The 15485-nt window shown below is 39.6% G+C and overlaps 1 protein-coding gene across 1 annotated transcript in view; it reads right to left on the reverse strand.

The window, feature by feature from the left end:
- glg1b (golgi glycoprotein 1b) overlaps positions 1-14877 on the reverse strand; it is a 28946-nt gene extending 14069 nt beyond the window's left edge. The window contains exons 1-7 of the mRNA XM_026999531.2: positions 14314-14877; positions 4306-4335; positions 2970-3056; positions 2597-2812; positions 1439-1642; positions 824-895; positions 403-589 (exon numbers count right to left, since the gene is read on the reverse strand). Coding sequence (XP_026855332.2) covers positions 403-589; positions 824-895; positions 1439-1642; positions 2597-2812; positions 2970-3056; positions 4306-4335; positions 14314-14730 — 1213 coding nt within the window. The 5' untranslated portion in view covers positions 14731-14877. The remainder of the gene's footprint in view (positions 1-402; positions 590-823; positions 896-1438; positions 1643-2596; positions 2813-2969; positions 3057-4305; positions 4336-14313) is intronic.
- Between the last annotated feature and the right edge of the window lie 608 nt (positions 14878-15485).

Raw genomic sequence — 15485 nt, forward strand, 5'->3', positions numbered from 1 at the left:
CATTCTGTTAACTAAAGGGATGAGGGAAAAACTGTTTGCTGTAAAAATGAATGAAAGGGAACAAACTGTGTTATGCCCTTCAAAAGCTGATGTAAAGAATCTTTAATATGTAAGAGCAAATAACCCAGAACTTAAAGAAACAGGAAAAGATCACTGCCTTTACGTTGCTGTTTATGAAAGTGGAACCTAAACTCCATTTTAATTAAGTGTAGATGTCACTCTGGTCTTAAGGTATTAAAAAGTTATAAACAAATTGCTTTTAAAAAAGATGTATAGATATTATCCTCAGACAAAAATTTAAATAAATTTAAATAATTCTAACTAGCAGAAGACAGACAGACGACAATTAAGACTGATTTATACCTTACTAGGATGGACAGTTACACACATACAGAGACTGACCTCTGTGAACTGCAGACTCCAGGCAGAGGAGCAGGTATGAGAGTCTAGCTTCTCGAGCTCGGGGCAGGTTGTTATCCAGGTTACAGCGATATTTGCGAAGGTCAGCCTTGCAGGCCTTGGCCAGAGAGTAACTGACCTTATAGTCCTGCGCAATCAGCTTTTGTCTAGTGGTCAGAGCGTCTCGGCACTGTGGACAGACATGCTTATTTAGGCTCCCCACACCCATTCCTGTGGGTTTTTCCATGCTATGTATGTAACTGTAACTCTTCTGCTATTTCTCTACACAATGCCAAGATCACATTTAGTTAGACCCATAAAACTTCTTTTTCTTGAGCCATAAAACTTTTTTTTTCTCCTTTGTGATCTTGTTACATGTCATGAGGAACAGCATTGACAATGACGAGCTAGCGAAGTGACACACCTTTTCAGACATTGCTTCCTCAAATTTGTGGTTGAACAGACATTTGTAGACTCTGCCTTCTCCGACCTGAGTCTGTAAAATAAATAAACAGTCACTTAGCACTAGATGAATGATGGCACTAGATTAAGACAGGAAATGGGGAAAGAGACACAAAATAGTCAGAAAGTTGTGAGTCAACGTTATAAAACCTAAATACTGAGCATAGGCACAGTACTGAAACCTGATTTAATCATACTTTGAATGAGAAGACTGTTCCATCTCAGAGGATTTAGAAACAAAATTGAACACAGACACACAAAAAAAAAAAAATTAAATAAAAAAAAATCAACTTTCCTACATGTCTTTGCAAAACAGGCTACAAAATACCTTTCTATTCAAGAGGCTGTCAGCAGTGAGGTTGACTGTTTAGATGCAGGTTATGCTAATTATTGTATGACATTAGGCTGAGGTTAATTAGGTAAAGACTAAAGTCATGCCACTGAAACTAAGTAAATAGACACTTAGCACTAGATGAATGATGGCACTAGATTAAGACAGAAAATGGGAAAGAGGCTTGTGGGGATGGGAATAATAGCAGACAAGGTTGATTCGCTTGGGGGGGAGGGGAGGGAATACATTTTCACAGAATCGTTCTCGGTCAGCTCGACAAGAAAAGTAGAGGTAGCGGTCCAGATGAAAGTCGTCGGCCGACAGTTCAGCCACTCGCATGATGGCCTTCTTGCAGTCCTCTTTGATTGGATGAGGCTGATCCTGCTGCTCTACCTCCCTCACCAATGACTTTTCCAGACATGCAATGACTTCGCCCTGGGAGTGCAAGTCCTGAGAGGAGAAGAGAACATTTTAAAAAAGAGGAGAGCAGAGAGGAGCGGAGATGAGAGATGAGGACTACTACAATAAAACAAGTAACTAAAGATAAAGGAGGGCAAAGTAATTAACATTCCATAAAAAGAATATGTGGATAAAAATTACCAAGGATGTTCCACACCCTTCTACATCCACTGCAATATTCACTGATGAATGGTATCCAAAACACTTTATAGCCACCACCCTTTAATCTCATTTTACTGCTCATCTTGCAATACAACTATTCATCAATCCACCGAGTAGATCTTTAACCACTCAACAGCTTTAAAATACCAAAGCCCAAAAGAAACAAACAAACAAAAGGCTGTTTTTATAAATACCAGTAATTCTTTGATGCCTAATGATGGACATTGTTAAATATAATTCAGTTCTAACCCTTCCCTTGTGCTAGGCAACATATTTTCACACTGCATAGCTGGAAGCAAGCTACTCCTGGTGGGTGGGTGAGTTTCTACTGCAAGGATTCACTGTGGCGTTGGCGTAACAGGATTTCCTCAAAAAAAAAAAAGAAAAGAAAAAAAGAAAGACAACACCCACTTAAAATGGCCAGGAGAAAAACAATTTTTTAAAAACACTACTGCTATGGTGAGAATGTCCTCTTTTCACAAATAAACATGAAATCAGAATTTACATTTTCACAATGAACAGAAATCACTATATTTATCCAAATGGTTTAACTGACAAGGCAAACAATGTTTCAGTAATATCTTTATGAGCGGTGTCCCAGATTAAGTCCTAAACTGGCACTAAAGAGGCTTTCAATATTAAATCAGCAGTAAGGATTCAAGTCTAAGTTTAGACTTGAACCATGTCCAGAAAATTGGACCTTAAGAGTTTAAAATTGGAACACCTTGGGAAACCGCAGAGTTTAAAATTGGGACAACCTCAGTACTAATGAGGAGTGCTCACTTTTTCCCCAGTAGTGATGCTTCCACAGTGCAAGGCATTGATGTCCTCTCTGCATTTGTCCATGAAGCCACATATGAGACGGTAGTCACTGAAGATGATGCTGGTCATTTTTGTGATGTACTGGTGGCACTGGTATTCTGTGATATTACCACGATGATCCACCAAGCAGGACACCAGATAACCTTTACCTCTCTCCTCATCTGCACATTCCCTAAGCTAGGCAACAAACAAAACAGACATTTGAGCTTACACACACACGTAACAGAATTGGAGAAGGCAATATTCAGCTTCTTGATCTCTGTTCAGTAAACACAGAACTTTTTGATGCTGCCTAACTAGGCTACATTAATGGACCACTCTGGTTTGAACTAACCTCCGATATGGTACTTTTACACACTTCAGCTGCCACAGATTCAAACTTTGGATCAGTGGTCAAGTTCAATTTATAGTTCCACAGCAACTGCAAGGAGAGATACAGAAAATTAAAAAGCAAACTAAATAACTGAATAAATGAAGACTAATATTGAAACAGCAGAAACATTAAATGCTGTCAAAAAGTATGTTTAAGTAATACTTCTCTGAAGAATGTATTATGTTTAATGCTTGGTGATGAGAAGGAACACACACACACACACACACACACACACACACACACACACACACACACACACACACACACACACACACACACACACACACACACACACACACACACACACACACACACACACACACACACACACACACACACACACACACACACACACACCTGAATGTCTTAAAAAACTGACAAACAAAATAGACCAGTCAATGACAACCTTCTAAAGGCCCTAAAAATTACTACATTTATGGCAGACCAACTTAAATGCATCATCAGTCTTTAAATTATTTCCTAATTACATTTTCTGATACTAAATAATATTCAAAAGGTACCATCATTGTATTAGTCTGATTTAAAGTGACAATATAGTATGCCTAGACAAATGTTTTGTTAAGACAAAAATGTCATTTAACATGTAGTGTAATAAAGTGGCTTTAAAAGGTGAACATGACCTTCGGCTTTAATTGGAATATGAAGCTGAAGAGAACATCTTTACTGAACTACACCATATGTTTACGCTTTAAGAACATCAGTATCACTCTGGTCTATAACAAAATGCATCGCTCATGCTACAGAGCCATATAATAAATCAAAAATATCCCCTGAAGGTTGTACAGAAGGAACTGTGCTGTTCATCATAACCACCTGTATTGCATTTAAAAGTAACTGATAAATGTGTACTCAATATTTACAACAAACTCCAGTTACAGCACTAAATGGTCACAATCATAAGCCTACGAATCCTTTCAAAACTAACCATATGTCTCCTTCATGGACTAAGCCTTTGGTTTTAACGAGAACATCAAAGCCATGAAATTAGCTGGCTGATTCCATCATTAGAAAGAGATTAGCCATTATATTTTAACATAAAATTTGTGAAAAATGTCCCACAAAACCTCAAGAAAAATGAAAAGTGGAGAAAGAGAGAGAATTACTAGGGGTAAAAAAGTCCTGATTTTAAAAACGGACAGGCAGTGGGTGTGGTAGACAAAGTGGTATGAAATACTGATCTAGAATAAAGAACTTTAATTAATGTTATTATAGATCAGTGGAATTAAATGAGTACCACCAAGGGTCTGAATAAAGTCAAAGGTGTTTGACTACTTACATGGTTGCAGTCTGTAGCAATCTCCGTTTCCTGTGAGAGAAGACAGACATTTTTTTGTGGACATTTTTTCAAACAGATATAGCTGTACTCCAATGAGAATGCAATATTAAAAGTCACCATGTCAAGTGTTGCATATCATCACTTGAGATTTAAAGTATGTCCAGGGGTTTGAGAGAGTACGCAAGTGCACAGAACACAAGAAAATGTTCAGAAAAAGAGTTATAATCTCAAAACACGATACAGCAATAGACACAAAGTCAGAAAGTTGAGAGTCAACTTTATAAAACCTACATACTGAGCATAGGCACAGTACTGAAACCTGATTTAATCATACTTTGAATGAGAAGACTGTTCCATCTCAGAGGATTTAGAAACAAAATTGAACAAACACAAAAAAAAAAAAAAAATAAAATAAAATAAAATCAATTTTCCTACATGTCTTTGCAAAACAGGCTACAAAATACCTTTCTATTCAAGAGGCTGTCAGCAGTGAGGTTGACTGTTTAGATGCAGATTATGCTAATTATTGTATGACATTAGGCTGAGGTTAATTAGGTAAAGACTAAAGTCATGCCACTGAAAATAAGTAAATAGACACTTAGCACTAGATGAATGATGGCACTAGATTAAGACAGAAAATGGGAAAGAGGCTTGTGGGGATGGAAATAATAGTAGACAAGGCTGATTTGCTAGGGCGAGGGGGGGTAAATACATTTTCACAGAATCGTTCTCGTTCATCTCAACAGGAAAAGTAGAGGTAATGGATGACGACTAGATGAAAGTCGTCGGCTGAAAGTTCAACCACTAAGCTATGCTTCATATCTCCTGACCAGCAGTGCAGGGTTTACTTTGCTAAACTGAAGAGAAATGTTCATGTGACAACAGCCTTCTTTGGACATCTAACCTCCATCCTAACCTATCCACATATCTCCTGACCTTCTATCCCTGCCTTCAGATCCCTTGGCAGCAGATTTCTCTGAATCTTAGCAGTAGTGCTTGTGCCATCACTAGCCTTTTAACCTAGTTCACCTTTGGCTTGGCATTGAGTATATTTTTACTGGTTTTTGCCCCCAGAATATTCGTACCCAACATTCCTTGCCCTGGGTTTACTCAGTCAGTCCATTAGCTTGGTCACTTTAGGGTCTGACTGCTCAGACCCTAAGCAACACTCGCTGTGCTCTGTAAAGACACTGAGGACTTATATCTACCACTATGGTAGTGGTACAGAGCTGTGTATGTTTATTAGAAGCAAGATAAGCTTTGGCACTCTAGAAGCAGTGGCTCTTGTATTAGCTGGTAGGTGTAATTCAGCTGTTTTATGAGATGGTCATGCACCCACCACTCACATCCACTACCAGTCATTTCAGCAGGGGTGTGGCGACATACTGGGGCCACCTTGAGAGAGTGCTCTTTGCAAAAGTAATGCAAAGTATCCAAGCAGCACCCACTACGCACATTCTCTGGATTTACCACAGCCGTGTAGCTGCATTGACTGGCCTGGTGCCGAACACCCTGTCCAATAACACGAGCTACAGTTGAAGCAGTCCTCGTGACATTGTGGGTATAAGCCATCCAGTGAGTAAGCACCGCCCTGGCGTTCAGGAGACACGAAACATAACTGTAGTTATGAATGTAACTGTGGTTATGTGAGCAGTGGACGACTGCCAGGCTTCCTGGTCACTTGGAGGGTGTGAGAAAAGGCCATGTCCCTGAAGAAGAATGCCTGTGGTGTAACCAAGGCTACATCTTTTTGGGACACAAAGCAGTGTCACAGAACATCCATTTTGATTTACATCTCCCAGTCTGCACCATCTCTCAGTCTATAGAAGGCACGGGAAATGTCACTCAGCGAGTTGTCTAGTTTACATCGTTCGGTCTGCATAAACAAACAGTCATCCACTACCAACACTACACACACAGCTACAATTATTACAATTAACATTAGATATCTTAGCTAAATTCTTAACGAAAACAGGTTAAATTCATTAAGCTAACTATCATAGGTTAAATATTAAAGTGGTACCCTGAACAACTGAATGAATTCCAAAAGTGCTCAGAATTTGAATGTTCATGCTCATGCCAGTGTGTGTTCTGGTACTTGGAGCAACAATAGGTTATAGGTTCGGATATATGCATATCTGAAAATCTCCTACAGCAAATTAACTCCAAGGACCACTTTTAAGGAGATGTCTTAAGATGCGTTTTAGGCTCATCACACAATAGGGAATCTCTGAAGAAAAGCAGGATTATATGCTTTGGAGGACAGCTTTAATGAGGATTAACCCATAAATACTTCAGAGACTTCTACATCATGTCTTTAAATTTCCTAAAACAAATAAATAAAGGAGAGATTCAGGCAAACAAACAAGAGAGACATACCAGATAATCAAGTTAGAAAACTTAAAGAAAAATATCTGATTTAGACTTTCATAAACTAGTTTCACATACATTTTTGCTTGAACATCTGATTAAGGACCTCCATCTGAAAAACCCTGTTTCAATGTGTATTTTGCCCCCAGATAAATAGCAAAGACACATTCCATGAAAGAACCCAATATAATAAATAATTCTCATCAAGGCTGGTACAGTTTAGCCACCACATTTACGCTACTTTATTCTGAATATAGAAATAATACTGAAGGACAGCAAGCAGAAAGTCTTACAAGCAATTACCAGAATCTGGAAATTGAATGTTTAAAAATCATGCAATGTAAGGGTGGAAGGTTGCACTATTAAAGATATACTTATTCTATTCCACCAAAATTCAACATATTTATTCTAGTCATCTACATATCCTGTATCTTGCAGGCAAGGTGCGGAATATTGTACTGCTATGCTCAGCTGAAGCGGCCTCAACTATATAAAGCTGACACATGTGAAAGACAAAACAGCCATTGGCACTCAGCAGCAAATGACTAAACAGAGCAGCTACATTGGAGACATTTAGGATAGCGAACAAGATAGTCGTGCCAGCAATGGAGATACTCAACAGAACCTTAAATAGTCAGAAGGGCTGCCAATATCCTGATGCCATTCGAGCTTAGTGGCTACACCCAAATCAACCATCCAGTTCCACATACCACAGCCCAACCAACATACCTTTCAAGTGGGGATGGAAGGCTCAGCTAATTAATTTGCCCTCCAGACATGCACCATTATAAAGAACTAGGCCTAGAATTTGGCTTATGGAAAACTCAACCATGTAACCAATGCCTTCTAGTGTAATACCAGTACAAAGCAAAAAAATAAAAGCCTTGACTAAGTGTGGTATTAGACAGTTTCAATTAATTATTTAGAAATTTTTATAAATGAACACTCAAAAGAAGGTCAGTCAGAATATCCATTTATTGATTTAATAGCCATGAACTTGTAGGAAGTGGGTGAATGTGACCAGCACCGTACCCCACCTGATAAGGAAAGCATAAAAGCTGAGTCTCATTGAATATGTCTGAAAAGAGCGATGCGGAGCCATCGTTGTGTTGCTGTGTTGTGTTCTAGCTCTTGCAGATGGTCTGGATGTTTAGGTGCACTTTGAGATGGCTGATGTGGAAAACATTTCTTTTTCCCCTTTTTTCGCTAAAGGGAAATGAGCATTGATTAAAGCGTACTCTTTCCTGAGAATTAGACTACTTAATACTTGTGTTCAAAACCAACAGGACCCAAAACTAAAATAAAACAAAACAATTCAGCCACAAACCTACACATGTAGATTGTATAGGTCTGTACCATATTGTTTTGCTCACATGGCTCCTCCCATCCATACCCTTTTTCAACCGAAACACACCCACACTATAGGTTAATCACATGCAAATTAATGCTAATATAAACAGATTTGTGGCCCACTATGGAGGAGGTTCAGTGACAAATTAGACAATCAATAGTTTGAATGGAAATCAAACCCCAGGAAGTAAATACAGAAGACAAACAAACCCCTACAGATATGTCATACTAGCCTTTATATCGATGTCCCCTGTGGCTTAACTACAGACAGCTGCAAACACAGATCTTTGGCCAGAGCCTGAAATAGATTTTTGCTTTCCTGCTGCAGAGCTTCAACATTTTACATAGAAATACTCCTATATCAACTATCAGTCCAATAACTGAACAAGTGAAGACTGCCAAAAGCTTCTAGACAAAGGCTACACACAGAAGGCCATGTGGTCCACTAAAAATCAAGCTCTACAGAACCAAAGAGAAGTTCCCCCAATCTATGTGGCGAAGCATTGCTGGCACCAACACTACATTAGGTTCAAATCCAGATATATGTGGCCAAGTCTAATGTAATGCTCCTACAGCTAATCAGACAAAGTATTGCTCAGAGGGAGAACAAAGACTTTGTTTCATGTGTGACATCAACACTTCTTTGTTCCCCTATACCTTTCCTGATCAAAGAAGATGAATAGTTTCCCCATGAGAAAGAACGGCCTACTCCACTCACTGCACTCCTGTGAAGCACTGCCATCTGATTTTCTGTGCAGCTGCACCTCTAGCAGCTATGTTGAGTTCCTTCTGATGTCAGCACAGGCCCAGTGAATGGCCCTCCATGGGAGAGGGGTCGTGCTGCACACTTAGGTGAGAAGCTAACTGGACATTAAAATCAGGAGAACCTGCCTAAATTGTCTGGCAAGGGAAAGTATCCCTACCCTGGCATGCCACGTTTAACTTTTACCCACTCTTCCCAGATATTCTTGTTCCACGTTTTGACAGTTGTAAAGGAAGCGAAGAGGGAGCCAACGAACAATCACTGGCCTAAAACATGACCTGGCTTTTTTCCCACACAGATTAGTACACAGAGTATTTGATGGCGTCAGCTCGAGTTGCTCACAACAAATTATACACTAGAGCTAACTGACATTTTTTTGCAAGACAGTTTTCAGCATATGTATAACTTTCATAAACTGTATATTTATTCCTGATTAGTCCACACACACAGCCACAAAAAGGTACAGTGAAAGAAGAAAGACTGGAAAGTGTGAGGACTACTACTGGACTTCCAGATGAACAATCCATAAAACACAGAGATTACTAATTTATTTCTAAAACCCTTTATTAAAATAGAGGAGTGTTAAGGCACGATGTTTTCAGTCACAGCTCTCTGATATTACACCCCCTTCTAAGCAACCATTTGACACCCAGTCACTAGCAGACCTGGGGAGTGAGTAGGAGTGCACTGCAGCATGACGTCAAAGCCCCCTCCATGCATTAATGAGAGGGGCACTGCTGAGACTGGGTGATAACAGACAAAATGGGTTATGGCAAACAATATCCAAGTCCCTGACACCGCACATTCCAATGTACCCATCATACCAATCATCTGTGTAATTCATCACTGTAACTCTGTCCTTACACTGACACTTGGTTTAAAAAAACAAAAAAAAACAAAACTGTGCTGAATAAGCAGGAGCTTTTGAGATGTCTTAACCTCAATAACAATTAATTTATTAGGCCATACATTAGACAGTTCTTTTTCCACAGAACGTGAACTATAAGAAAGTCTTAGATGATGAATAGGCAACAAAAAAACTCACTACCATCCACAAAAGCACAAAACATGCAAATGAATGCAGACGGATCCAAGGCAAGCTGAACAGCTTCAGGACCCATATGCATAAAAAGCTTTCCCACTTGCAAGACCAGGAAACACATTACAGGAGAAGCCAAAAAGGAGGCGTCCACTTGATCTTTCTTCATATTATTATTTCTTTACCTGAAACTATGTTGACTCCTTCTTAGTTTACCTTTTCATGTCAAAAGTGAACATATATCAGGCCTAGGCAGGCCAAGCCAAAACACAGTGGATCAACAATTAATTATTTCCAGTTTACACCTGTTTCTGAACTGAAGTGCAGGTATTTGCAGAGTGGTGCTGAATTAATCTTTAATGTGACTTCTTAAGTGAAGTGGAAACCAGAGTCTTACGGTTGTGGTTTTACAATTTGTGTTTTCAGGTTGGAAGCATAACCTATATGGTAATAATTAGCCTAGCCCAATTCAGATAGTTATGCTCTGCAAAATCATATAATAACAGTTGGCAGTGAATTATTTATTAAATATTTAACAAAATAACTTAATTAAAAAGGGAAAACATTTAAAGATGGCAAGGGCACAACCTCTAGAAAGTAGTACATAGAAAGTCTTTAAAAGGAATGAAGCACTTTACACTGAAGTCTATTAGGGGGACCACCCGAAGAGATAAAGTATAGCAAAACTACATCTGTTTGAAGCAATATTTCTCTATTTGACTATTTGATCATCAAATTAGTTGCATCTGCAAAAGGTAAATTTAATCAGAACAGTACCAAAAAAACCGTCTTCAGATGGGCTCAGAGATGAGAGCATCCTAGCACATCTTTCACTTGTAGGCAGAGAAACACCGGGTTAGCTCCACAGCCAATCTATTAATTACAGGCAGAGGAAGCCATTGATTGGAACAATTTTGTCACCAAGTGTCACTATCAAAAGTTGCCTGCTTACAACCACACTCCATTTGGCTATTAAAATTGCCTCTCAAACACCATTTAAACAATGGCACAACAGACTGAAGAATACACATGCAAAACTCTCTTGCGATCTAAATTGTCCCATTTTGAAACAAATCAACAACAATAACTTGATTAAGCACCATGCCATTTCATTTCCTTGGCGAGCTTATCAAAGCCTCCTCCTCCTCCTGCCATGATTCAATCAAGATCTCCATCAGCCATGAACTCCCTCAGGAATATCTCCTCACATCAGTCACACCAACCTCTTTGTTTACAGTGAGCCCTTCACAACAGCCATATGAGCATCCTTCTCTAAATGCAAATGAAACCAAGCGAGCTGTATGGAGTAAAGAACACAGTGCAGCTGTGTCAGGGGCCACCTTTCCCCTCTCTCTGCAGCACCTCGGGGAGGTGTGAGGGAGAGGTTTACAGGCACCATTTAGCTCTTCGGAAGACCACAGCTGTTACTGAGCCCTAGCAAAGTAATTATGGCAATCATTAAAGCCTTAAACAGCGATATGCTGAAAAGGACAGACAACAGCCAGGAAAATAAACTTTATATGCAGCATCAGGAGAAGTAGGACACAACTGGGTATAGGCTAAATCATACCACAGCAACTGAATGGAAACGTTGCTGTTAATGATACTGATTACATTTGGATTTGTAATTGCACCCAATATTTCTAATAAACATTCCCAATGATTTTCCACCAGAAACTAAAGTAAAGCTAAACCATAATGCATCTATAACATAATTTAGCAGATTGTTTCACACACCTCAGGACTACACCAATACCTGTGGCTACACAGTAGCTTTAACACACACACACAAAAAAAAAAAAGTGTGTGATTTTACAGTCTAAAATATAAACCAACCCATTCTTTAATACTCTGAACACACAGCCCAACAGAGATACAGTCAGACTTGGAGCTCAAAGCAAAAAAAAAAAAAAAAAAAAAAAAGACTTTGACACTCCAAACTGGTCCCAAAGCTAATTAACACACATAAAAGCTTTTCTTCTGACAGGCCCATGTCTGAGAAATCCCTCAGGTGTGACTTTATGCAGGGCTGCTGCCTCATCTCTCCTCTAGCCCCAACAGCCCAGTTTTAGAAAAACACTGTACAAACATTCGGAGTTTGGCAGCAGTCATTCAAAAAACTGGCCTCAGGGAGTTTACCCTTCCAGAAATCTGGAAATAGCACACACCCTCCTGACTAATCATCATGCAACATAAAGGTACCAGCATGGGCAAGGAAAGATGCAGTTTTTCAAAAATACCATAGCGTGACAGTCCTTTGTTATCTGTCAGAGTAAGAAACACTATAGATATTATCGCCTATATAATAATGACTACACAACAAAAAGGAACATGCATCCAGGTCAGCATTTTTGTGCTTTTTGAACCAGATATTGTTTACCTTTAGAGGAAGGGAAGAGTTTCAGATACTAAAGATGGAGTTACTGAGGTAGTTTCCAGCCACTGGAAAAACAGTCTTCCTTTCAGAATTATAGTGTCTGTATAGTATGCCTGCATTAGGCTATCAGTCCTACTAGGTTCCAAGCTAACTCAACTTCCAGAAAATACACAGGCCATTTTCAAAACTAAACTAAAAACTGTGTGTGCAGGGCAGAAATCCATTACACAAAAATGGAGAGCAACAAGTCATTTCACCTCTAATGAGTAACCCAAGCCACTGAATTACTAAGACTAGTGGAGTGAGATAGGGTCAGGCAGTGTGTCATTGGCAGAACAGGCAGGTTACAACACACAGTTGTACTCGTGACCATAATGAGAGAGTTGAGTAACATGAGCTGCTTCGCTGCATACCTTGCCAATCACTTTCTCAGTGAAAGATACAATTCCTGTGCTATGATATTCTAGCAGCTGAACTAGTGCTAAAGTAAACACGTTGTGACAAAGAAGAATGAAGGAAATGGTCCAGATTTAAACATCACCAAATTAAATGATACTGGCCAAAGTCCTACACAGTAGGATCTAGCAAGCAAAACAGACTGAGAAAAATAAGCCATTCCTGCTTACACACGATCAACACACCAGGTATAAGCTTGAGGCTTCAGCTTTGAATAGGGGTGCCCGACTCTGATCTGGTGATATACCGCTGTGCAGAGTTTAGTTTCAACTCTAGCACACCTGATACAGTTAATCAACTGCTTGAGTAGCATCTTAAAAACAAACGGTGTTAAAATTAAGATCGGCAAGGCAATAGGTCTACAGGAAAAGAATAAGGCAATCCTGTCTTAGATCTGATTGAATGAGCAGGTAATCAGACAATGATGATGGCAATAACTGCCAAACAACAAAATCATACAGTTTCTCCTATTGGGGGAATTGCCCTGTATTAATAATAAAATCAATATTCAGCATTTTATCTTCCAATTTAAGAGTGACATTCATCAATCAGACCCAAAAGGTGCAATTTCCTTTCAGTTTCTCAGAGACAGGTGTCACGTGAATCTGTGTTGAAAACATCCATAATATACAAATAAACTCTTGGTAATATGCAAATGTACAGATATTTAATTTACAGTCAGAGTACTCATATTTCCAAATCTACACACATTCACAAATACTAGAACATGTTCATCACGTACTAAAGTGAAACAGTATGCAATACAAATTCTAAATTATAGTTAAAGGAACTTTAAATCTTTTCAATGAATAAAAGTTTTTCAGTTGAGTCGAGTGTGTGCAATATCATATTGTGATGGTAGCGTAATGATATGCATTTTGAAGTTTCTGCTAATACCCATGCTTGCTGTCAAAATATCAATATTGCTTCTCATTCTTTACCTAGTCACCACCAGTATCTACATCAATACTACAAAGTAGATTTGATCTGTCAAAAGTGAGTTTTCTGAAGGGCTGTTAGAACATTGTTCTGCAGCTAGTCAGCATCCCTTCACCAGCTGAACAATTTACATGAACTAGGTCAGTGTGTCAAACTGTGAGGCATAACCCCTTGAACAGAATTATGAAGTAACATTTCTTGACTGGTATTGAGGAATATTTTTGCCCGGGCAACCAATGGAGCCAGCAGAGCACTAGCTACTGCAAACAGAATAAATAAGGCAGAGCATGCAGATGACCAACAACCAAGTGCACACAGCAATTGGGCTGGTCGCGTTTAATCAGTGGACTGAAGGTATGAGGAAGCAAAATGTAACATTTTGTTCTCATCATCGTCTAATTAACTACAAAATGACCAACACATTTTACCTAACCTAAGATAGCTATCTAGCGAATAAGACCTCGAAGTTAACTTTCCCGACAGCGCACAAAAACTTAGTTTTAAAGTAAAGCGCAGAAGCTAGTAAACCCAGCAGACGGGGACACGTTAACATCCGCCATTCGCTGGTTATAAGATGGCTAAATTGATATTCTACGTAAACCTAGCCGAGTTAGCCCAAACTCAACACGGGCAAGTTAGCTAGAGGTAGATACTGATGTGCGCTATGCGGGTCCACAAATGCGGAGGCACAGAACATAATCGTATCAAACCAACCTCCTTTCTATCCTGCAGGCACTCCAAGACCGCTAGGTTATTATTCCAGGTGTGTTTCGGACAAAGCCGGGTCAGGTCCTCCCGACAGGCCTCCTCGTCGGCGAGCTTCCAACCAGTTGTTCTCTTGGGCTGAGACACCGACGAAGCAGCACCGACACTGCCGGCATTCGAAGCTCCAATTTTAAGTTGCCGGTTAATGGCGATAACCGGAGGATGAACGTTCACGTTGGCGGCCGGTTTCAGCCCCTGCGTTAAAAACACACACAAACACTGGGACGTCAACAGCAGAATTAACGGAACACGTCCACACGCCGCCATCTTCGGCTGCAGCTTAAGCTCAGCCGCTCGCGCACTCCCCGTTTTAAAAGCGTCCGCGTGAGCGCTGTGGGCACACGGACAGTCTGCTGGCTTCTGCATTCAGCGGACCCCCCGTATAGTCCTAACAAAGGAGAGGAAAGCAAACATCAAAGGATTCGCGGTAATCTGCATCAGTCAAACCTTAACTTTGTGCACGCCTCACGGTTTGTCCGTCAAACGGCGACCTTGCTAATTGCTTGGATATTTCTGAAGTTGTAACAAAGTGTAGGCTGTATTCCCCACTCTGACTCACTACTCCAGATCTGCCTGGGCTAATATAAATGTAAAGATATCTGCATGTAAATGTATTCTGCTGTTGGGATATTCTGGATAAATTCGATAAGAAATGATGATGCAGAAAGCAGGATTCCTAGATTTGTCAGAACGTCTTTTCTCTAGTTACTGAACTTTAAAAAGAAGAATAAGACATTGATCTGAAGCAGAAAATATCAGCCTTGAAAGGTAACCATGCTGAATTTGTCAGTTCAGCAAAGACTGTTCATGGATGCCTACAGTCTAGTCAGATATAATCAAATTAACTGTAATCTCTGCGTGTCGGGTCTTTTGCATTCCGTTATCTCTCGAATAATGCAGAGTATAATATTGTCATGTTAAACGTAGTAAGAGGAATTAAAAGTACTTTTTCGTCAAGGTAGTTTATTATTCTATTTAGGGGGGAAAAAATGGTAAAGTGTAGCATCCAATTTTTAAACAAAGAAGAATTTAATTTAATTTAATATGTGCTTGTGGAAATCCTACTGACAGTCTCAAAATACACGTTATGTACTACTGCCATTTGTTTTTCTGTCAAAATC

This window comes from Electrophorus electricus, chromosome 4, assembly GCF_013358815.1.
Source record: "Electrophorus electricus isolate fEleEle1 chromosome 4, fEleEle1.pri, whole genome shotgun sequence".
Lineage (NCBI taxonomy): Eukaryota > Metazoa > Chordata > Actinopteri > Gymnotiformes > Gymnotidae > Electrophorus > Electrophorus electricus.